This window comes from Heterodontus francisci, unplaced genomic scaffold (assembly GCF_036365525.1).
Source record: "Heterodontus francisci isolate sHetFra1 unplaced genomic scaffold, sHetFra1.hap1 HAP1_SCAFFOLD_330, whole genome shotgun sequence".
NCBI classification, from domain to species: Eukaryota; Metazoa; Chordata; class Chondrichthyes; order Heterodontiformes; family Heterodontidae; genus Heterodontus; species Heterodontus francisci.
The window spans coordinates 1,519,860-1,542,795 of NW_027141448.1; the positions used below are offsets into that span (position 1 = coordinate 1,519,860).

General features: G+C 50.1%; 1 protein-coding gene and 1 non-coding gene across 2 annotated transcripts; one reads left to right on the forward strand and one right to left on the reverse strand.

Annotated features, from left to right (window-relative positions):
* The first annotated feature begins 62 nt into the window (after window positions 1-62).
* On the forward strand, window positions 63-15,565 carry LOC137363723 (histone H2A-like). Its single transcript, XM_068027327.1, has 3 exons — window positions 63-362; window positions 14,245-14,310; window positions 15,530-15,565. The coding sequence occupies exons 1-3, from the start codon at window positions 63-65 to the stop codon at window positions 15,563-15,565; spliced, it is 402 nt and encodes a 133-aa protein (XP_067883428.1).
* A 6,781-nt stretch (window positions 15,566-22,346) lies between these two features.
* trnar-ccu (transfer RNA arginine (anticodon CCU)) lies at window positions 22,347-22,418 on the reverse strand. Its single transcript has one exon. It is a non-coding gene; the product is annotated as a tRNA-Arg (tRNA).
* Window positions 22,419-22,936: the final 518 nt, after the last annotated feature.

Genomic DNA, 22,936 nt, shown 5'->3' on the forward strand with positions numbered 1-22,936 from the left:
GAACGCTATCAATGCTAAGGAAATTATTCATTCTTTGTGAAAGTATTTGTGAGAATTTGGAAATGTCTGGAAGAGGAAAGACTGGCGGGAAAGCTCGGGCCAAGGCCAAGTCTCACTCCTCCCGGGCAGGACTGCAGATCCCGGTGGGCCGGGTTCACCGACTCCTGAGAAAGGGTAACTATGCTCAGCGTGTGGGTGCCAGAGTCCCGGTCTATCTGGCTGCTGTGCTCGAGTATCTGACCGCTGAAATCCTCGAGCTGGCCATGAGCGCGGCCCGGTACAACAAGAAGAGCAGCATCTTCCCCAGACACCTGCAGCTGGCCGTCCGCAACGACGAGGAGCTCATCAAGCTTCTGGGAGGGGTAACCATCGCTCAGGGCGGGGTGCTGCCTAATATCCAGGCCGTGCTGCTGCCCAAGAAAACCAGCGCTCAGAGCTCCCAGAAAAAGTAAAGCGGCCAAAATGTCATCTAATAAACCAAAGGCTCTTTTCAGAGCCACCCACAGTCTCTGTGAAGGGCTGGTTACTGTCAGGAGGGAATCAGAGATGGAGTTATTGGAACAGTGGATTGACCTGTTTCACATCTGTCCAGTTGTCTTTTCAGTTCCCTCTCTGGATTTCGCTCTGTTTCTCTGCTCACACATCTGCCCCTCTGGTTAAGTGAAGAAGTGAACTACAGGGTGCCAGAATCAACAATTTAATCAATCCCGCTGCCTTCGATTTGATGAATCCCGAGACCATCCCGGTCCATCAACGGGAACTGGTTCGGAGCTGATGAATTAATTTAATAATGGAAGTGTCCAGGTTAATTCTTTGATTTTTATTTGGACAGTTTGAATTGTGTTTTTTATTTCTCTCCGGTGATCTGAGCACCGCTTCTCAATGAGAATCTGCTCCCGGAACAGAGTAAATGCAGGAAGGAAGAGGCCATTCTCGGGCTGTGTGTTTCTCTCCTAACCTGATCTGTTTCGACCACACTGTTCCCAGAGCACGGAATCAGCGAGAGTTGTGCACACACAGGAGCTGAGTCCATTGCAGCGCTTTAATATGTGCCTTCTCCCCGGCCCTCCCTATTCTCCGGACACAGAGCTGTCTGTTTCCCCCGGCGGCGGGAGGGAGTCAGGGATTCTCTCCCCGCAGTGTCAGGGTCTGCAGTCCCGGGGAACTGGCGGTTTCAGTCAGAGTGACCGAGCTGCCTTACATATCCTGTGTACTGATCTCCAACGGATTCAAATATTAGTGAACTCATTGGGTAATGTTTGTAAATAACCCTCATGTGAACGGACCCGGCTCCATTAATGCCTTCCAAATAAAACTGGGATCCATTTCTTTTCCCCAAATGCCAGCTAACGGATCCCAGGAGCGGGGTTGAGATTGTGCTGAGCAGCAATGAGTCTCCCGTAATGCTGCTTTCTAAATTCCAGATCAGCTCTCAGTCCCACAGGCCTTTCGGGAAAGTGATGTGACAAAACAGAAACCATGTGGCCGCCCCTCCAATCTAATGGGTTTGATGATGAACAGAGATGGCAGCTCTTTCCTTTGCTGATTTGGTGGCTCTGAAAAGAGCCCTTGTTACACTTGTTACTGAAGCTGGGTTTTCGGTGCGTTCCCCGCGGATGCGGCCGGCCAGCTGGATGTCTTTGGCCATGATGGACCTGGATCATTCTGGTGAATCTGCTCATTTTCCGGCAGAATCATCAGTCGCTGTCTGAACTGTTTGAAGTCAGGGGTGTATTAGCAGCCAGAAAATGAAGGGCAGTTCATTGCTCCCTGCAGCATTATCCGCCTCTTTCAGGAGAAAAGATCAGAAACCGCTCGTTTCTGTCTGTCCCCGAGAAGCCTGTGAGAAGCGGTTAGTCGCTAATTTGTTCCTTTTACAGAGAGGAAGCTGATATTTGTCCCGTTTTAAATTGCTGAACCGGACCTTCCTCCCGCCGCTCACAGTTAACAGATTGACAAATGAAAACGATTCCTAAAATCGCGTCAGGATTTTGTGACGGTAAATACAGTAAAACAGAACATAAAATGAGAGATTTTAAAATTGTTGCCTGAAAATTGAAATTTTCCATCACTTCAATTCCTTCCTGCTCTGGAATTGCCGGGCTTTTTCCAATTGGAAAATCTAAGGCAATGAGAACTACTATTTACTTCTATGCGATTCTCCTATTGGTTAATAATTGGATTGAGAAGCGGGTGACCAATAAGAGACAGAGTCAAACTGCGGGGATTCCAGGCCCCCAGGAACTGAGCTGAAACTGTCCAGATTGACAAACCCTGGCAGTGGCTTCACACATTGGACACTTCACACTGAGTCATTCAAGGGCTGGTGTGAGAGAAGGATTTCAAGCGACGGACGTCTTCTGCCTGCAGGATTTCCCCAGCAGTGGATACTTCGACGTGACGTTCCGGAACGTGGCGGGATGCATCAAGTTCCTGAAGGCGTTCAAGGAGAAAGGGGATCGGGCGCCACTTTCGATCCTCACAGCGGAGCCGCTCTTCACGCTTCCGTCACAACGGGACCGGGTGGTGACGATTCACCTCTGCAACCCCCATGTTCCGGTTTTGGATGTACTCACCATTCTCGCCAGGTACGTCGAGGTGGCCGGCAGCAGCACTGATGTCAAGGACCCATTTGGGATTTGGACCAGCAAGCGGCAGGTCAAGGTGACCTTGAAGGTAGATCCCAGTGGAGCCATCATCCACCCTCCCTCCAGCTTCACTATCGGGGGAAGTCGAGGCTTCTTGGTCTACGCTGGGCAGCCCAGAGTTTGCCGCACCTGTGGCAAATCTGGTCACATGGCAGCCAACTGCAGCATGGTTGTTTGCAAGACTGCAAGGAGGAAGGCCATCAGACCAAGGACTGTAAGCAGACTAAGTGTTGCAACTTTTGCGGTGCGGCAGGCCATCTCTACAAGACCTGCCCCAAACGTTGCCTCAGCTATGCTCAGGCGGCAAGGTCCAAGGAAAGGAGGGGAGAAGGTTCGATGAAGGCGTCCGCTGTTCGAAAGGAGACCAGCAACGTTCTCCGCAGTGAGGAACTTCAACCTGAGAAGGAAGGGGAGGTGGCTGAAACCAACGACCCAGCACCTACCCAGCGCCCGGAAACCCCTCCACCACAGACAGATTCAATGGAGGAGGAGGCAGCAGTTGGACAAACAGGTCAATGGCAAGTGGTCCAGAGGAAAACCACAAAGAAAAAACATCCCAAAGCCACCACCCAAACCAGTGGCAAGAGGAGGCTCTCTTCTGAATCAGACTGCAACAACTCCTCTTCACTGGACGGGGAAATGGTGGAACGACAGCCCCTTCAAAAGAGGTGGCAGAACTCCGAGATGGATGATAAAGCATCCCAGCCCCCGGGCACTGGAAGCTGTGATGGGCCCGGCGTGCCCCAACCCCAATGCCGCACACGTAACGATGTGGCCAACGCATCTCAGCTCCGGGACACCGGGAGCAAAGACACGTCTGGCGCACCTGAGCTCCGGGAGACCGGGAGCTGTGATGTTTTCGAGGAGGAACAGATGGAAGCAGCGGAGGACAACCCAATCCTCTCTGCCTACAAGACCCCCCCCCCCCCCGATGTCACCCGAGCGGCACAAACCCTGCATGAAAGATCAGGAGGGGTTTCTGAGCCCAACCAACGTGAAACTGCTTGCGCACACGATGGGTATGCAGGAACATCCCGAAGGGGAAGGACTGGAAGTAGCGAGGACAAATGGTATGGGAAGCAACAACTAATTTTTAGGAAAAAATGGGTGTAAGAATTGCTTGCATTAATGTGTGTAGCATTAAATCTACTACGCGATGTGTTTCAACCTTGGATTACCTTGCCAAGGTCAAAGCTGACCTACTGTTTCTGCAGGAGTGTGGAATACCACACCTCAGCACCTACAGGCAGTGGTCACGATGGTGGTCCCACGGGCCATCGATCTGGTCGGGGGGTAATGACTGCCGTTCCTCCGGCCTGGGTATTCTGCTGTGGGGAGGTAAGTTCACCATCTCCGAAGTTAAGGAGGTGGTGGGCGGTCGCCTCCTCGAAGCAGACGTGATGTACAACAACGTTCCGCTCCGGTTGATCAACGTGTACGCCCCGGTACAACGCAGCGAGCGGCTGACCGTCTTCCAGCAGCTCCCACTGCTGCTGGCGACGTCCAGGCCGGTCATCCTAGGCGGTGACTTCAACTGCATCATCGATGCGGCTGGACGATCCGGCAGTGACGAGAGCAAACTGGACGCTACGTCCAGATTCCTAATAGAAACAGTTAAAGATGCCAAACTGCACGACGTCTTCAGCAAACCTGCAGACAGAGCGCAGCGCAGATACACATGGTCAAGATCGGACGGGTCTGCCCGTTCCAGGATTGACTTCCTGTTTGTGTCCCGTGCTGTCACGGTCGGATCCACCGACGTCAAGCCGGTGTTCTTCTCCGACCACTGCCTCTTACTGGCCGACTGTCACTTACAGGACGACCAGCGGGTTGGCAGAGGGACGTGGAAGCTCAATGCAACACTGCTGACCCCAGAGAACGTTGAGGAACTCAAAATGGATTACAAAGGTTGGAGGACCGTGAAACCCCTCTTTGAGTCTCCAGTTCACTGGTGGGAAGCGATTAAGGAGGACATCAAGAGTTTCTTCATCCGCAAAGGTGTTCAGAAGGCGAGAGAGAGACAGAGGGAACTGTCCCGACTCCAGAAAATTATGCAAAATCTACTCCGGTTGCAGTCAATGGGGGTCGAGGTCAAGGAGGACCTCCAAGAGGTGAAGAGCCAGCAGGTCTCGCTCTTTGCCAAGGAGGCCTCCAAGATCATCTTCCGGTCCAGAGTCCGCTCCATCGAGCAGGATGAGACGTGCTCGCGTTACTTCTTCCAAAAGGTACACACAGAGAGCTCTGTTATCAGCAGCCTGAAGGAAGAAGATGGCTCGGTAACGTCTTCGCAGTCCGACATACTAAGGATCAGCAAATCCTTTTATGCTGGGCTGTCTGACGCGAAGCCCACAGACAGCAGAGCCTCCCAGTCCTTCTTGTCATCTATCACAGATGTCTCAGATGACAGCAGGAGGGAGGGACTGGACAAGCCGCTAACTCTGGACGAGCTGACAAAGGCCGTCGAGTCTTTCGAGACGAGTAAAACTTCCAGGAGCGACGGCTTACCGGTCGAGTTGTACTCGGCCCTGTGGGACTGGGCCGGCCAGGACCTGCTGGAAGTATACGAGAGTATGCTCCTGGCTGGCAGCATGTCAGAATCCATGAGAAAAGGCATCATCACCCTCATTTACAAGCAGAAGGGGGAGAGGGCAGAAATCAGAAATTGGCGGCCCATCTCACTGCTTAATGTTGATCACAAGATTCTGTCCAAAGTCATAGCCAGTCGAGTCAAGTCTGCTCTGGAGTTGGTGATTCACCCCGTTCAGACCTGTACTGTACCCGGCAGGAAGATCTCTGATAGTCTGGCGCTACTCAGGGATACGATCGCCTACGTACGGGACAGGAGGGTGGACACCTGCCTCATCAGCCTGGACCAGGAGAAGCTTTTGACAGGATATCGCACACCAACATGATGGACGTGCTTTCCAAAATGGGGTTGGGGAGGGAATCTGCAATTGGATCCAACTGCTCTACACAAACATCAGTAGCGCAGTCTCAATCAACGGGTGGGAATCTGAAAGTTTCCCGATTAAATCTGGAGTCAGACAGGGCTGTCCTATCTCCCCGGTCTTGTTTGTTTGCTGTATTGAACCTTTTGCTGAGTCTATTCGGAAGGATGCGAGCATAAGAGGGGTGACAATCCCAGGCAGCGGAGGCACTCAGGTCAAAACCTCCCTGTACATGGATGACGTCGCCGTCTTCTGCTCGATCCGCTGTCCGTGCGCAGACTGATGAGCATCTGCGACCAGTTCGAACTGGCGTCGGGAGTCAAAGTTAACCACGGCAAGAGCGAGGCCATGTTCTTTGGCAACTGGGCTGACCGATCCTTTGTCCCCTTCACCGTCAGGTCAGATTACCTGAAGGTGCTGGGGATATGGTTCGGAAGGGCCGGGGCGTGCAGCAAAACATGGGAGGAGCGAGTAGCCAAGGTACGACAAATGTTGGGCATGTGGGGGCAGCGATCTCTCTCCATTGTGGGTAAGAACCTGGTCATCAGGTGCGAGACGCTCTCGTTGTTGCTCTACGTGGCGCAAGTCTGGCCCATACCCCACTCCTGCGCCGTGGCAGTCACCCAAGCCATTTTCCGCTTCGTCTGGGGATCTAAAATGGACCGGGTCCGGAGGGACACGATGTTCAAATCTCTGGACAAGGGCGGGAAAAATGTACCCAACGTGGCCCTCATCCTGATGACCACCTTCGTGTGCGGCTGCATCAAGCTGTGTGTAGATCCCCAGTACGCAAACTCCAAGTGTCACTACGTGCTGAGGTTCTATCTGTCCCCGGTGTTGCGAAGGATGGGCCTGGTCACATTGCCGCGGAACGATCCATGTAGTTGGGCGGTGCCGTCCCACCGATCCTTCGTGGAGTAGTTTCTGCGGGAAAACACCTTTGACCACTGGTCCATCAGGCAGTGGTCTGCACGGAATGTCCTCAAGGCCCTGCGGGAAAGGAAACGGTGGATCCTGTCAGATGGTTTCCCGAGCAGACCGTCAAAGTCATTTGGCGGAATGCCTCATCACCAGAACTTTCAAACAAGCACCAAGACGTAGCTCGGCTGGTGGTGAGAAGGGCCCTCCCCGTCAGATCCTTCATGCACACAAGAAGTCTCGCCCCATCCGCCCAGTGCCCCCGCGTTGGCTGTGGTGGGGAAGAGACGGTCGCCCACCTCCTCCTGGAATGTGCCATTGCAAAGCAGGTGCGGAAAGAGATGCAGTGGTTTTTGTCAAGGTTCATCCCAAGCAGCTCTGTAACACAGGAGTCTGTGCTCTGCGGGCTGTTCCCAGGGACGCACACCGAGACAGACATCAACTGCTGCTGGAGGACTATCAATTCGGTGAAAGACGCCCTTTGGTCTGCCCGAAACTTGCTGGTCTTCCAGCGCAAAGAGTTGTCCACCACCGAATGTTGCAGACTGGCACATTCCAAGGTCCAGGACTACGTGCTGAGGGAAGCACTAAAGATTGGGGCAGCCGCAGCAAAGGCTCAATGGGGAAAGACCACAGTGTAAGGTTCCCCCACCAAGCTGGACTGAGGGGCTGGACCCATGGGAAACTCCTCGAACTGTATCGTTAATATTCTCAGTTGCTGTAAATGTAAAACTGTAATTGACATGACAATTGTGAAACGGAAGGGTTGGGAAGAAACTCATGACAGTATTGAAGGAAACTGATCTCCCTTGCAATGTTTGTCTTTTTTGGTGCTGTTTGGAAACTGTTTGGCAATGTAATATTTACAGATTTTTATGAATAAAGTATATTTTGGAAAATAAAAAAAAGAAGTTTCAGATCCTGTCATTACTCTCTGACTCATTATTCATCCAGAACCAAACAATGAGTAAATGTGAAGCAGTGAAGAGACTTTTCACTCTCACTGCAGAATGTGTCATCTGGGGAAATAAGGAACGAGAATATTCTGAGATTCCAGGTACATTTCTCCATGAACAAATCCATTCCTAACATTCCCAATCACAGCCTATCCCAGCTCCTGTTGTCACCCGACTCCAGCTACATTGGAGAAACTCATGTGTTGGGGTTTGAGTTGTGAGGTGGGTTTTCTCCACCAGTGTTACTGTCTTACAAACTCTCCCCCTGAATTTGTGAACTGAGACTGCACCGAACACATCCCCAGTTAGAGTGAGGGCCGGATATCCCTCTGTTTTATTACAGAGAGTGGGGAAAGGGCTGGGTGGAGGGGATGTCAGCGAGTCACCAGGGATCCTGGATTTACTCCAAATCATTTCCATGTGGAATCTGCAGGCGGGGCCGGAACAGGGATCATTTGATCAGGGGATCAGCTCTTTCCTGAGAGATGTGTGTGTCTCTGAGAAGAGCCTTTGTGTTCAGATGTTTACAAGTTTCCCGCGCTCTTTCACTTCTTTCCAGACCCTGCTTTCTGAGCCTTCGCTGCTTTCGGCTTGACCTTGCTCTTCCATGTCTGCACTTTCTTCAGCGCCTTTCCGCCCGCCGCACTCTTGCCTTTTTTGACCTTCTTCGCAGGAGACTTTTTCTGAAGCGTTGCTTTCTTCACCGCTTTATTTGGCGTTGCCGCCGCCTTGCTGCTCGTTTTCTTGGCTGTGACTTTCTTTGTTGTCACTTTCTTGTCTGCTGGTTTCTTCACTAAAGATTTCTTGTCTGCTGGTTTCTTCACTGAAGATTTATTGTCTACTGGTTTCTTCACCTTCTTTCCCACTTTTCCCTGGGTTTTCCTTCTTGCTGATTTTGAAGGAGCCGGAGGCTCCCTGTCCCTTGCTCTGCACCAGGGAGCCTTTGCTCACATTCCTCTTGATACTTTGCTTGATCTGGGTCTTGAGCTTCTCCTGAGCGGTGGCAGACCTGCAAAGAATCAGCTACCAGCTGGCGTATAAAGCGAGACCAAGGCTCAGGGCCTTCAGTTACCTGGAGGGGAGTCGGAGAGGCAGCGGATCCTGTGAGAAACCACAATCCAGGAAGGATGAGAAGGTCATTGTCAGGGTCCAGAGGAGATTAAGTTAAAGATTTACCAGTTTATAAGCAAGCGCAGAGCCAGTGCACGGTGCTGGGGCAGATCAAATCAGAGGAAGCTGTGATCAGTTGGAAGGCAAGAGTGATCAAATGACAGAAGAGATGATGGTGCAAGGCAAAAGTAAGGGAAAAAATAAGCAACCTTTTGTAAGCACAGATACCAGTAGTGGGGGGTTTGAACCCCCGCAGGCACATGTCTATTGGATCATAAATACAACGCCTTAACCACTCGGCCATCCTGGCACATTGACCCACCACTGAAAATGAAATTTAATGTGATCCGGGTGCCATCTGGCCTTTCACAAGAGAAAGTTCTGACTCCTCTCCCATGCTAAATTGGACCCTTCATTATTTATGAACCTCAATCGGATCACCCCTCAGTCTAGGTTTCTCTAAGGTGTAGGGTCCCAACTCTTTTAGTCTAACTTGATAACCAAGATGTCTTATACAGGGAATTCGTCGAATGTCTCTCCTCTGTACCCTTTCCTAAGCCTCAATATCACCCATCATGTGAGGAGACCAAGACTGGATGCAATATTCCAAGTGAGTCCTGACCAAGGTTTCATAAAAGGACAAATTCGGGACATCTCAGATACCGAAGGAGTCCGTGTCCAGAAGCAGCAAGACCTGGACAACATTCAGACTTGGGCTGCTAAGTGGCAAGTAACATTCACACCACATAAGTACCAGGCAATGACCATCTCCAACAAGAGAGAATGTAACCATCTCCCTTTGACGATCAACAGCATTACCATCGCTGAATCCCCCCACCATCAACATCCTGGGGGTTACCATTGACAACTGGACCATTCATATACATACTCTGGCGACAAGGGTAAATCAGATAGTGGGAATTCTGTGATGAGTAACTCAGCTCAAGGCACTAGGTCAACTGCTCATTAGGAGAGCTGGAGAAATGGACTGGTCAGGTGGGCAGAAAAGTGGCAAATGGAATTCAACTTGGAGAAGTGTGAGGTGATGCCTTTGGTGAGGTCAAACACAGCAAAGTAATACACAATTAATGGGTGAATGCTGAGAGGTGTCGATGAAGTGAGGGACATTGAAGTGAATGTCCACAGATCCCTGAAAGTAGCAGGACAGGTTGATAAGTTGGATCAGAAGGCTTATGGAACCCTTTTCTTTATTAGCCGATGTATGGAATATAAGAGCAGGGAGGTTATGCTGGAACTGTATAAATCATTAGTTAGGCCACAACTTGAGTTCTGTGTGCAGTTCTGGTCACCTCATTCCAGAAAGGATGTAATTGCACTGGAGAGGTTACAGAGGAGATTTACGAGGATGTTGCCAGGACTGGAAAAATGCAGCTATGAGGAAAGATTGGATAGACTGGGGTTGTTCTCCTTGGAATAGAAGAGGCTGAGGGGAGATTTGATTGAAATGTACAAAATTGTGAGGGGTCTGGTTAGAATGGATGGGAAGGGTCTATTTACCTTAGTAGGGAGGTCAGTGACTAGGGGGCATAGATTTAAAGTGATGTGTTGAACAATTAGAGGGGAGATGAGGAAAGGGTTTTTCACCCAAAGGGCTGTGGGAGTCTGGAACTCACTGCCTGCAAGGGTAGCTGAGGCAGAAACCCTCAACTCATTTAAAAGGAGTCTGGATGTGCACCTCAAGTACCTGAACCTGCAGGGCTACGGTCCAAATGCTGGACAATGGGATTCATCTGGGTGGCTCGTTTTTTGGCCTGCCTGTGCTGTAAACTTTCTATGTTCTATGATTCTATGCTGACACAATGGACCGAATGGCCTCCTTCTGCACTGTAATAATATTGTGATTTTTGACTCTCCAAAACTTGTTAACCATCTACAAGGCACAAACCAGGATAAATGCAGCACCAAGAATACAGTAGAAACTCGACACTGTTCAGGACAAAGCAGCCGTCTTGCTTGTCACCCCATTCACCACCTTGAACATTCACTCCCTTCACCACTGACGCACAGTGGCAATCGTGTGTACCATCTACCAGATGCACTGCTGCAACTCACCAAGGCTCCGCAGACAGCACCTTCCAAACCGAAGACCTCCACCACCTTGAAGGACAAGGGCTGCAGATGCATGGAAACACCACCATGTGCAAGCTCCCCTCCAAGTCACACACCATCTGATCTGCAAATATATCGCTGTTCCTTCACTGATGCTGGGTCAAAATCCTGGATCTCCCTTCCTAACAGCACTGTGGGTGTACCTACACCACATGGAGTGCAGCAATTCAAGAAGGCAGCTCACCACCACCTTGTCAAGGACAATTAGGGATGGGTAACAAATTCTGGCCTTGCCAGTGTAGCTCACATCCCATGAAAGAATATGCCTCATTTTATACTCAATTGTCCTCTGAATGCAGCCCAACCCCCTATTTGCTCCAACTATCACTTCACAGCATTACTGCTGTACCTTTAGAGATCTGTGCACTAGAACATCCAGATCTCTGCTCAAAATTATTTTCTTTTTTCCACCTACTTTAATGTTTTTCCCTGAAGGGTGTATGAATGTTGAGCATTCGCCCTGTCCACATGAATAACACTGCACTTACCCAAATTAAACATCATTTACCAGTCATGAACCCAATCTCCCAACACATTAAGATCAGCCTGAAACAGTCGAGTATCGTCTACAGTCTGAACACTCGCACAGATCTTCAAATCATCTGTAAATTTACAGATGGTGCCCCCTACACCTACATCCAGATCATTAATAAAAATAGTAAAGAGCAACAGTCCCAACACCGATCCCTGCGAGATACCACTGGTAACTGGTCTCCAAACAGATCCAGATCCATCTGGAACTACTTTCTGCCTACGTCCTGCCAGGCAGTTCCCAATCCAGATCAATATATTACCACTGATACCAGGGACTTTAATCCGATAGAGAAGCCTCTTGTGTGGAACCTTATCAAAATCTTTTGGCTGAGATCTGCTAATTGAACACAGGCCGGGGATGAGGCCTAGGCCCGTCCTGCTTTGTGAGTGGGTCTCAGGACAACACAAGGTGAGATCAGCTCACTGAGCACAGGCCCTTCCTGCTCTATACGGTGCTCAGTACCTCACCAAATGAGAATAACTAACACACCACAGGCCATGGAGCCTCGGCCCATCCTTCCCTGATTGCGGTTCAGTGCCAACCAGGTCAGATCAGCTAATTCAGCACAGGCCGGAGATGGAAGCTGGATCTTTCCTGCTCTGGGGACTCCATACCATACCAGGTGCGATGAAGTAAAATACCACAGGCCGGGGATGGAGCCTGATATTTTCCTGTTCTGTGTGGGGCTCTGTACAACAACGTGTGAGAAGAACTATCATTCCTCAGGCTGAGGAAGGAGCCTGGGCCCATTCTGTTCTGTGTGGCTCCTACCACACTGAGTGGGATCAGTTAACTCAACACAGGCCATGAATACAACCAGGCACTTTCCTGCTCCATGTGGCTCAGTATCACACCAGGTGGAATCAGCTAACACAGCACAGGCTGGGGCTGGGGCTGGAGCCTGGGCCCGTCCTGCTCTGTGGGCTCAGTAACAACCCGTAAGATGAACTTTTTTCAGAAGACTTCAGTGTATTTAACTCTGTCCAACACTATGAGGCAGCTTTCTGTGTTTCTAAAGAGTGTAAATTATTGACTGGTCTCTTGGATCAAACAGGGTAACAGACAGAGGTCTGTGTGCAGAGGGTTTGGGAGTGAGCTCTGATTCCTAACTCTTTCTGGACTGTGAGGAATAAAGAATGAATGAATGAGAGAGAGAATGTGGGAGAAGGGATGATGGAAGAATTTGTCCGTGAACCTGATTAAAAGTGGCTCAAACGCAAGATAATATGAAGATATCAAGAGCAGAACATTAACATAATCTGAGTTCCGCGATCTGGTCGGGTCCCATTCCCCTGAAGTGAGGAATGAACGGGTGGGAAAATTCCACCTGGAGTTATATTTGTCTCCAATGAAGATGAGTTCACAGTGAGGATGGAATAGCTCAGTTGGGAGAACACTAGATTGAAGAACCAGGATACAATCCCTGGTTTCATCAGTTCTAATTTGGTGTCTACATCAGTTTAAGTAGAGAGAATCAGAGGGGAGATTTTCCACTCTTGACCCCATGGGCTGAAATTTAAACTAACGCTGCGGCTCTCGGCAGAGACACCGGAAGCGGGTGTCATCACCACACAAGTAAAATGTGGCCGGCCGACCCCGATCAAGGAGCAGCCGACCAATTAATGAAGGGGAGGCGTGGGGCCCATGTAAACAAGGACCAGAGGCAGGGAACGAGGCACCGATGGCACCGGCATCTGACACAACGGCAGGTGCTGGCACCATATTAAAAGGGCTGCCAGGCCTGCATTCACTGCTGCCTGGTTTAAAGGAGTGTCTTCCTGAGAGCCCTCTGCGGTCCCAGGACCCGTTCTGCTGCCTCTGCTGCCCCAGGACCCGTTCTGCTGCCCCAGGACCCGTTCTGCTGCCTCTCCTGCCCCAGGACGCGTTCTGCTGTCCCAGGGCACATTCTGCTGCCCCAGGATCCGTTCTGCTGCCTCTGCTGCCCCAGGATCCGTTCTGCTGTCCCAGGACCCATTCTGCTGCCCCAGGATCCGTTCTGCTGCCTCTGCTGCCCCAGGATCCGTTCTGCTGCCCCAGGACCCATTCTGCTGCCCCAGGATCCGTTCTGCTGCCTCTGATGCCCCAGGATCCGTTCTGCTGCATCTGCAGCCTGATAGGTAAGGAGCTGAATTCGAGCCTGCAGTGACCATGGTCCCACAGTTTAGCGATGCCTTCCTGCAGGTTCGCATCCAGGTGGCAAGAGAAAGGTGGAAGATCCTCTTTCCCAGGGATGTGAGGTGAAGACCTGCCCACCTGACCAAGTAAAGATGGCTGGAGATAGTAGGTGAAGTCAGCAGCTGTGGGTTCACCCGCAGGACATGGATCCAGTGCAGGAAGCGGGTCAATGACCTGATCCAGGCTGCTCAGGTGAGAACTCCAAACACTTTGGACACTTTGGACATTGCGTGTGGCAGAGTGAGAGGGAGTGTTTGGTGGAAAGGGAGTGACCACCCAGTCATGTGCATTGGGGAAGGGCAGCAGGACATGCTGCCTGAGGCTTGGCTGCATCTCGGTGGGGGTTGCACGTCAGTCATTGTATAAACTCACACAGTCCCTCGAGAGGGGGCCACATGCAAGAGGAATACGTGTGTCCCCATCATGGACTGCTGGACTATCACCATCAGAGATGTTGGGCTTGTCCCCGCTGGGAGACTAACTTTGTTCATCATAGTGGCTGCAGGAGAAGACAGCCCACAATCGGAAAGAGCGTGTCAAGACTGGCGGTGGAGTGCCTTATCTCCGCGTCCTCATCCCAATGGAGGAGGAGGCCATGGAACAGGCCGGGCAGCAAGGCAGCTGCTCCATAGCTGATGGAGAGACAGGGACACCTACCCAAGAGAGTGACTGAACATCTCCTGGGGCACAAGGGAGCATCCGCTGCAAAGGAACCACACTGCACATCTGTTTACCACTGCATCAATGGAGCTGCACAGTAGAGGTGGTTGGAATGTCATGATGGGCAGACCCTAAAACTTCAATGTCCCTGTTTGCTCATACAGGCTGGGATGAACGACAAGCGTGAAGAGCTGGAGAGACTGGGGGACAGCCGGACACCTGAGGAGGAGGTGGGAGCCTCAGAGGGTGCACCGTCACATCATTCCCCTGCACTCTCCACCAGCACAGAAACCCTCACTCGGTGGGTATCCACTCGCTGTTAGATTTGGGCACACAAGCTGGTGAGCACGTCACAGACAGGCCCGGGCAGCTGACGGAGGCTGTGACAGCCGAGGCCACTGGCAGTTGGGAGTCTGTGGGAGCCAGGCCCATGCTGAGTCCCAGGCTGATGACGTGCCTCTGGTGTCACCGGCAACATGGGAAATGCTGCAGCTGTAGCAAGAGGTCAGGCAACATCTGGCAGAGTTGCCGGAGGTTATGTGTAACCAAGCTCGGATGATGGAGGAGTCCATCCAGGCCTTGCATGCTGTACTGTCTCCTATGGGGGTGTGTCTGGCTTCCTTCCTTGAGAGATTGGTGACTCTGATGGAGAGCCAGATCCAGCCGACCAATCAGTGGCTGCCGGAGATGTGCGCAGACTTGCACTCCATCACTTTGTCCATGAGCTCCATCCAGTGGTGACAAGGCGAGAGGGGGGACGAGGCACCTGAACTCTCCACCAGGTCCACGTCCCTCTCAGGTCAGCAGGGAGGTACAAGTGTGTCTTACAACTGGGGAGGAGCAGCTGGCTGCTACATCTGGGGTCTCCTCTCTGGGTGCTCCTGGTGTGGACAGTAGCTCTAAAGCCCCTCTGCCAGTGACACCAGTGATGCCAGTGCCTGCCTCCATCACCCTCGATGACAGAGTGGGGTCCCTGTACCTGTGCAGGAGGCCCTCAGTGTGCCGGGTCCCTCCAGGCCTCAGGCAGCAAGAGGACCACCACCAATGTCATCCCAAGCCATGGGGCAGCAAGGTCAGCAGCCTGTCTCCATCTCAGCTGCCAGAGCAGGGGGAGCACCACGTCGGAGCACCCGGAAAAGATTTAAGAAGAGCACCTAGATTCACTTGGGTTCACGGGTGAATGTACAATCCAGATGAATAGGGTTGTGTTTGCTGTCACACGGAAGAAAGAAATGATGTCCTCTCACTATGTCTCCTTCCTATTGTTGATGCCTTTTGGGACTTCATTTAAACCCTTCCTCCCAAGGGGCTGGAAGTGACTGACCAAGCCCTGAGTTCACAAAGCTTCGGCCTTGTCACTGTGCGATGTGTACCTGGACGCTACAGTGCAGAAGGAAGGAGGCGACAACAGGGCTGCTTCAAGCTAAGACTTTATTGCTGTGGTTCCAGAAGGTGGTAAGGCTCAAAGGAAACTTGAATGTATAAGGGTGTCTCATGTCTCCCTTGTGTGTTTCTCATGGCCCTTTTCCTGCTGTGCCTGAGGTTCTTCATCTGGCACTGCTTGGGCAGCATCCTCCTCCACATCCTCATCATCAGAGGAGACATCACACTCCACAATATCCTCACCAGTCAACACCTCACCCCTCTGTAATGCCAGATTGTGCTGTGCACAGCAAACCACCACGATATGCGAGCCCCTCGCCGGGACATACTTAAGGGCTCCACTGGATCGATCTAGGCACCTGAATCTCATCTTCAGGAGACCAATGGCCTCCTTGATGGTCGCGCGGGTTGACCCGCAACAGGTGTTGTACCTCTCCTCTGCATCCGTGCGTGGGTTCCTCACAGACGTCAGTAATCATGTCCTCAGTGGGTAGCCCTTGTCTCCAAGGATCCATCTCTGAAAGCGGATGGGGCCGCGGAAAGGTTCTGGCACCTGGGAGTGCGTTGGCATTCAGGCGTTGTGGCTGCTTCCCAGGATTTGTGCACACACCTATGGGATCCATTTGCAGTGGTCGCAGACCAATTGCACACTAAGCAAGTGGAAGCCCTTCCTGTTGAAGGCTGCTGGCTGGTCTGCAGGAGCCTTGATGGTCACATGGCTGCAGTCAATGACACCCTCCACCTGGTGGAATCCAGCGATGGCCCCGAATCCGATAGCTCTCTCAGCTTGACTGTTTGGATTAATGTGCAGATAGTCACCGGCCCTCCTGAACAGGACATTGGTGACCTCCTTGATGCACTGATTCACTGCAGACAATGAGATTCCACACATATCTCCAGTTGTTCCCCGCAATGATCTGGTGGTGAAGAAGTTCAGTGGCACGGTGACCTTCAGTGACACTGGCATCAGGTGCCCACCAAGTCGCATGGGGCACAGCTACATCATGGCAGAGAGATCAGTGACGACCTCCGTGGAGAGGCGCAGTCTGCGGAGACACTGTCACTCGGACATCTGCAGGTAGTTGAAACTCGGCTGACGTGTTCCTCTGCCTCCTTCTCCAGCCTCCTGTTCGAGGCTGGCCTTCCTGTGGGCCCCCAAGCTGCTGTGGTGCCCCTGCTGGTGCCTGCGCCTCCGTCCATTCCTTCTTCTCCTCCTCCTCCTCCTCCTCAATGGGAGCCTCGAATCCAATGAGAGCCTCGAATGAGTCCCATGACAGGTTGCCCTTCCCTGAGTGCAAGGCCTTCACAGTAAACAACACCCAGCCACATTTACCTCACTTGTCACCCTCAATGAAGTGGCACTGCCACAATGACACCCTGGTGTGGCTAACCCTGCAGAGCTGGCACGTTGGCCCCCACTCCTGACAGTGTTTCCCGATGCCCTTTCCCCCTCCACCATTGCTGCCAAGTGACGCTGCCTCACCCGATAGCTTCCCAGTGAAGCCAACACTCAGCTCCCACCTCCCAGTTGCCTCCTTCAACCAGGCGAGGCTCTGAAGCCCCGTGGTTCCCGTGCACTATTAGTTCAATTGGACCCAGTGAATAAAATTGCTGACAATTGGACTCATAAATACTTGAAATGCCTTCTTGCCGTGTGGATGTGCGAAGTCTGCCCTCCACGTCAGCCGCCGACAGAAAAATCAGGTCCAACGTCTTCCATCCCTATTTTATACACCCCCCCTCCCCCTCCCCGGCCTCCATTCCCGTCTCCAACGGTCCCTTAAAATTCTGGCCCATGTCTCTAAGACTAATGGGAGAGAAACTACATCTGCTCCTTCGACTGAACAGGGAGAGCTGCACTCTCTGTGTTTAAAGTGAATGAATCTGATCTTTTCCTTGTCTTACTGGAACGTCCAATGTCTGGAAATGTCTGTTTGAAAATGTTTTCCTGTTATATTAATGGAGCAGAGGAGCAGATGTGAGGTACTGTTGAACAGAGAGGTTTGGAAGTGGGTGAAGGGGTGGAGTGACGGTGTGAGTGAGAGGCGCAGTGAGTTGGCCATTCTCAATAGAGTGTCAGGAATGAAGGTCAGAGGAACAGACCAGGCAGGAAACACAGAAAGAGCGAGGAGAAGCTGGTGTGAAAAACAGAGATTAAACAACGGGCTTGTTCATTTGGTTTGGGTCTGGTATTTAGAATACCCGGAATCTGGGTTCACTTCCCTTCCAACTCAGCGAATTGTATCAACATTATGTTCATAAAACCAAAGAATGATACCCAAAGAAGGAGGCCATTTGATCCATTGTGTCAGTGCTATCTCCTGTAATCTGTACATTTTTCCTTCCAGTATTTATCCCAATTGCTTTTCAACGTTACTACTGAATCTGCTTTCAAGTCCTGATCAGACAGTGCATTCCAGATCACAACACATCACTGTGTAAAAAATCATTCCTCATTTCGCCTCTGGTTCTTTTCTCAATCACCTGAAAAATACATCCTCTGGTTACTGACCCTTTTGCCACTGGAAACAATTTCTCCTTATTTAACTTATTGAAAACCTTCTTGATGATGTCACATACTAGACTGCCAGTAAAACTGAAGCCCATGGAATAAAAGGGACAATGACAGCATGCATATGAAGTTTGCAGACTGATAGGAACATAGGAGCAGGAGTAGGCCATTCAGCCCGTCGAGCCCACCCTGCCATTCAATATGATGATGACTGATAATCCACTTCAATGTCTTTTTCCCACACTATCTCCATATGCCCTATGTCATTTGTATTTAGAAATCTGTCAATCTCTGCTTTCAACATACTCAATGACTGAGCTTCCACAGCTCTCTGGGGTAGAGAATTCCAAAGATTCACAACCCTCTGAGTAAAGAAATTTCTCCTCATCGCTGTCCAAAGTGGTTTTCCCCTGACGTTGAAATTGTGTCCCCTCTTTCTAGACTCCTCAACCGGGGGAAACATCTGAGCTTCATCTACCTGTCTATCCCTTTCAATATTTTGTAAGTTTCAATGAGATCACCTCTCATTCTTCAAAACTCGAGAGAATACAGGCCCAGTTTCCCCAATCTCTCTTCATTTGACAGTCCCGCCATCCCGGGAACAAGTCTGGTGAACCTTCGTTGCATTCCCTCGATGGCAATGATATCCTTCCTAAGGTAAGGGGAACAAAACTTCACACAGTATTCCAAACTGCAGACCAACCAAGGTTATATACAATTGAAGCAAGACTTCACTACTCCTGTACTCAAATCCTCTTGTGATGGAGGCTAACAGATCATTAGCCTTCCTAATTGCTTGCTGCACCTGCATGTTAGCTTTCAGTCACTTATTGACAAGGACACCCAGGCCCCTTTGTACATTCACACTCTTACCATTTAACAAATAATCTGCACATCTGTTTCTCCTACCAAAGTGGATAACCTCACATTTTTACACATTATATTTCATGTGCCACTTTCTTGTCCACTCACTAAGTCTATCCAAATTCCCCTGAAGCCGCTTTGCATCTTCCTCACAACACACATTCCCACCTAGTTTTGTGTCATCTGCAAACTTGGAAATACTACATTTGGTCCCCACATCCAAATCATGTGAACAGCTGGGTCACAGTGTGGTGGTGAACAGTTGTATTTCTGTCTGGAGGAAGGTTTACAGTGGGTTCCCCATGGTTCCTCATAACTTCAGTTATGTGCAGACACTGGAAAAGCTGGGGTTGTGCTCCTTGGAGCAGAGCAAGTTCAGAACAACTTTGACAGAGTTAGAATCAAGGAATCAAATGGTTACAGTACAGAAGGAGACCATTCAGTCCATCATGTCCATGACAGCTCTTTGCAAGAGCAGATCAGCTAATTCCACTCCTCTGCCCTTTCATTGCAACCCTGCAAATTTTCTCTATTCAGGTGTTTATCCGGTTCCCTTTTGAAAGCCACGATTGAATCTGCCTCCAGCACACTCTCAGGCAGTGTATTCCAGATCCGAACCACTCGCTCTGTCCCACACTCCGGTACCATTGCAGAAAATCTCTTCTGTTCATTTCATCCCTCATACATAATTGAAATGAAATGTTTATTAGGAAATGCACAACATAAAAAGGAGAGAGAAATAAATGCTGAGTCAAATAGAAGTCAATGTTTGGAAGGTAAAAAGAGCAAAAGATGTAACTTTTATTCTGGATGAGTAAGAGGAATATATCACACTTTGGGGCTTTTGGAAGAGGATTTATTGATGGACCTGGGATTTGAGAGGAAGCTGGTTCATGGTTTACAGAACAAATTCAGCCCCTGGGGTGGAGCCAACAGCTGCACCGTCCAATAACAGACTGGACGGGGACACTGTCTCAGGCCTGGTGAGCTCAGTCGATGAAAGCATGAAACTCTGAATCTCAAGTTTTTGAGTTTGAGCCCACGGTGGGTGTTTTCTATTTCCTTTTTAGGCTGATTTTACAGGCGTTATCCAGCTCTGAATTCCTCGGCAGAGTGTTCAATGAGTGTTTGAAATGAGATTCAACAGCAGTATGAGTAAGTCCCTCCTTGATTCAAGGACTCTTACCTCTCTGCAGCATCTCACTGCTGAAGATTGAACTTTTTCTCATTTCATTCTCGGCTCAGGGTCAGTGTGGATCACTGGGACTTCTGGCTGTCTCCCACTTCACAATCCATCAGTGCTGAGAAATCAATGGGGAATATTACTCACATGTTGTAATGTTTTATAAGTACTTGAATGTATTTCACACTGTGTCTAACAGTGTGAATCTCCCCTGGTATATCAGCTCACCAATACTTCAACAGAACATTCACATAATGTGAGCTCTGAGATCTGTTCAGATCCCATTCCCAAGACCTGGAAAGTGGGATTGGGCTGGATCGCTCTTTTTCAGCTGGCACAGACACGATTGCTAAATGGTCTCATTCTGTGCCATAAATTTTCTCGATTTTCTATGTTCCATGAAGTGAGGTGTGATTGGGAGGGACAATTCCACCAGGGTTATATTTTCTACCTAAACAATGACACAAGGGATACTTCACTTTTTTATTCATTCATTCATGCGATGTGGGCATCGCTGGCTAGGCCAGCATGTACTGCCCATGAGAAGGTGGTGGTGAGCTGCTTTCTTGAACCGCTGCAGTCCATGTGGGGTAGGTACACCCACAGTGCTGTGAGGAAGGGAGTTCCAGGATTTTGACCCAGCGACAGTGAAGGAACGGCGATATAGTTCCAAGTCAGGATGATGTGTGGCTTGGAGGGGAGCTTGCAGGTGGTGGTATCCCCTGCATTTGCTGCCCTTGCCCTTCTCGGTGGTAAACGTCGCTGGGTTTGGAAGGTGCTGTCTAAGGAGTCTTGGTGCATTGCTGCAGTGCATCTTGTAGACGGTACACACTGCTGCCACTGTGTGCCGATGGTGGAGGGAGTGAATGTTTGCAGATGGGGTGCCAATCAAGTGGGCTGCTTTGTCCTGGACGGTGTTGAAATTCTTGAGTTGGAATTGCACCCATCCAGGCAAGTGGAGAGTATTCCATCACACTCTTGACTTGTGAATTGCAGATGGTGGACAGGCTTTGGGGAGACAGGAGTCATGGATGAGTGAGAGGAATATATCACACTTTGGGGCTTTTGTAAGAGGATTTATTGATAAACCTGGGATTTGAGAGGAAGCTGCTTCATGGTTTACAGAACAAATACAGCCCCTGGGGTGGAGCCAACAGCTGCACTGTAATTACTCACCTCAGGATTCCAAGTCTCTGACCTGCTCTTGTAGTCACGTTATTTGTATGGCTACCCATGGTAACCTCCATGATGTTGATGGTGAGGGATTCAGTGATTGTAATGCTATTGAATGTCAAGGGGAGATAGTTAGATTCTCTCTTGTTGGAGATGGTCATTGCCTGGCACTTGTGTGGTGCGAATGTTGCTTGCCACTTTTCATCCCAAGCTTGTGAGACTGAAATAGCTCAGTTGGGAGTGTGTTAGACTGAAGATCCCTGGTTCAATCTGGGGTTTTGGCAGTTCTCCTTTATTCTGCATCGCCCTTTGGTTTTGACTCCTGAGCTGCACAATTTACACTGAAATTATTTACCGAACTCTGAAGGTTGGATTGGAATAGAGAGATATCAAGGATGGGAAATATTTACATTGTCAGCTTTAGCTTATTCTCTATCTCCTTGTGTCCTTTTCCCCAGTTTTTGAATCTTTCGGGGCCGGGTGAACATTTGATTTACTGCATATGTCCCATACTGAAGCCTTTTCCACATCTCTGGGCGGTCAGACTCGCTCTGTCTGTTTTTGCTGCTCTTGACCATTAACGAGAACAGGCCACGAGTTCAATGTTTATCAGCAAATGGAAGATAATTGGAAAGAATTCTGTGTTACTCCAGATCAGTGACAAAGATGCAATGGATGTTATTCAAAATAAATTCCCTCTGACATTTTATGTAAACTTGTTTGCATCTGAAAGCTGGATTTTAAGTGTTACAAAAATGTGTCAAATTAATGACTGACCATGTGACAGCGCACATGGGGATCAAATCCACAGCCTTGTTGTTATCAACACTGCCTCCTGACCAACTGAACTAAGCGGCCTATAGACAGAGCGAGGTATGGGTTTGAGCCGCATGCTGTGCGGTTTGTGTTTTATTTCTCACACTGGGTGACACAGCGATTGGACAAACAATGGACACATCACATCCCTGAAACATTGTTCTGATATAAAACAGTGTGAAATAAGAACTGAGCATGGAAATGGAACGGAACCAGAAATCAGGACTTTAATCTATTAAAGTTGATCTTGAAATTCTACTATGCACGAACATTCCAAGAGAACGAACTCTCTTCTGAAATAAAATCCAGGAACTTGAGCTGCTGTAAAACATAACTGAGCCTGCTGTGATTTGAACACACAACCTTCTGATCAGGAGTCAGACGCGCTACCGTTGCGCCACAAGCTCGCAGGGAAAGCAAAGTCTTCCATCCCTGGCAGATTTACTTCTTGTTTAGACTCAGTGATTGAAACTAATTCAATCCTCATCTGACCTCCGCTCTGCAAAGGCCTGCCACCCGACCTGAACCCGACGGGACCCGACGACCTGTGTCGGGTTCGGGTCGTGTCGGATCGCTCTTCCGGGTCTGGCTTTTGGGCTCGGGTCAGGTCGGGCCAGGTTCGAGTATTACATTTAACTCTGCTGGGAAGTTGAGTTTAATAAGTGTCAAAAGTTGAAAAGCTAACCTAAGCTGGGAGTCCGGGTCATCAAGGAGGGAAACTCTGAGTCTACTCAGTGAGCAAGGGAGCATCTCGATGATGTCATTGCGCTCATGCTGCAGCTTCCTGCAGATTCGGAATAGGGAGGTAGGTAAAGTGAACATTCTGGTGGTCGGGTAAGGCTCGGGTTAGTTTGGGCGTGGGAATAAATGGAGATACTCGGGCCGGGTCGGGCTCGGGTCCAATGTGGTTCTGTTGGGTTCGGGT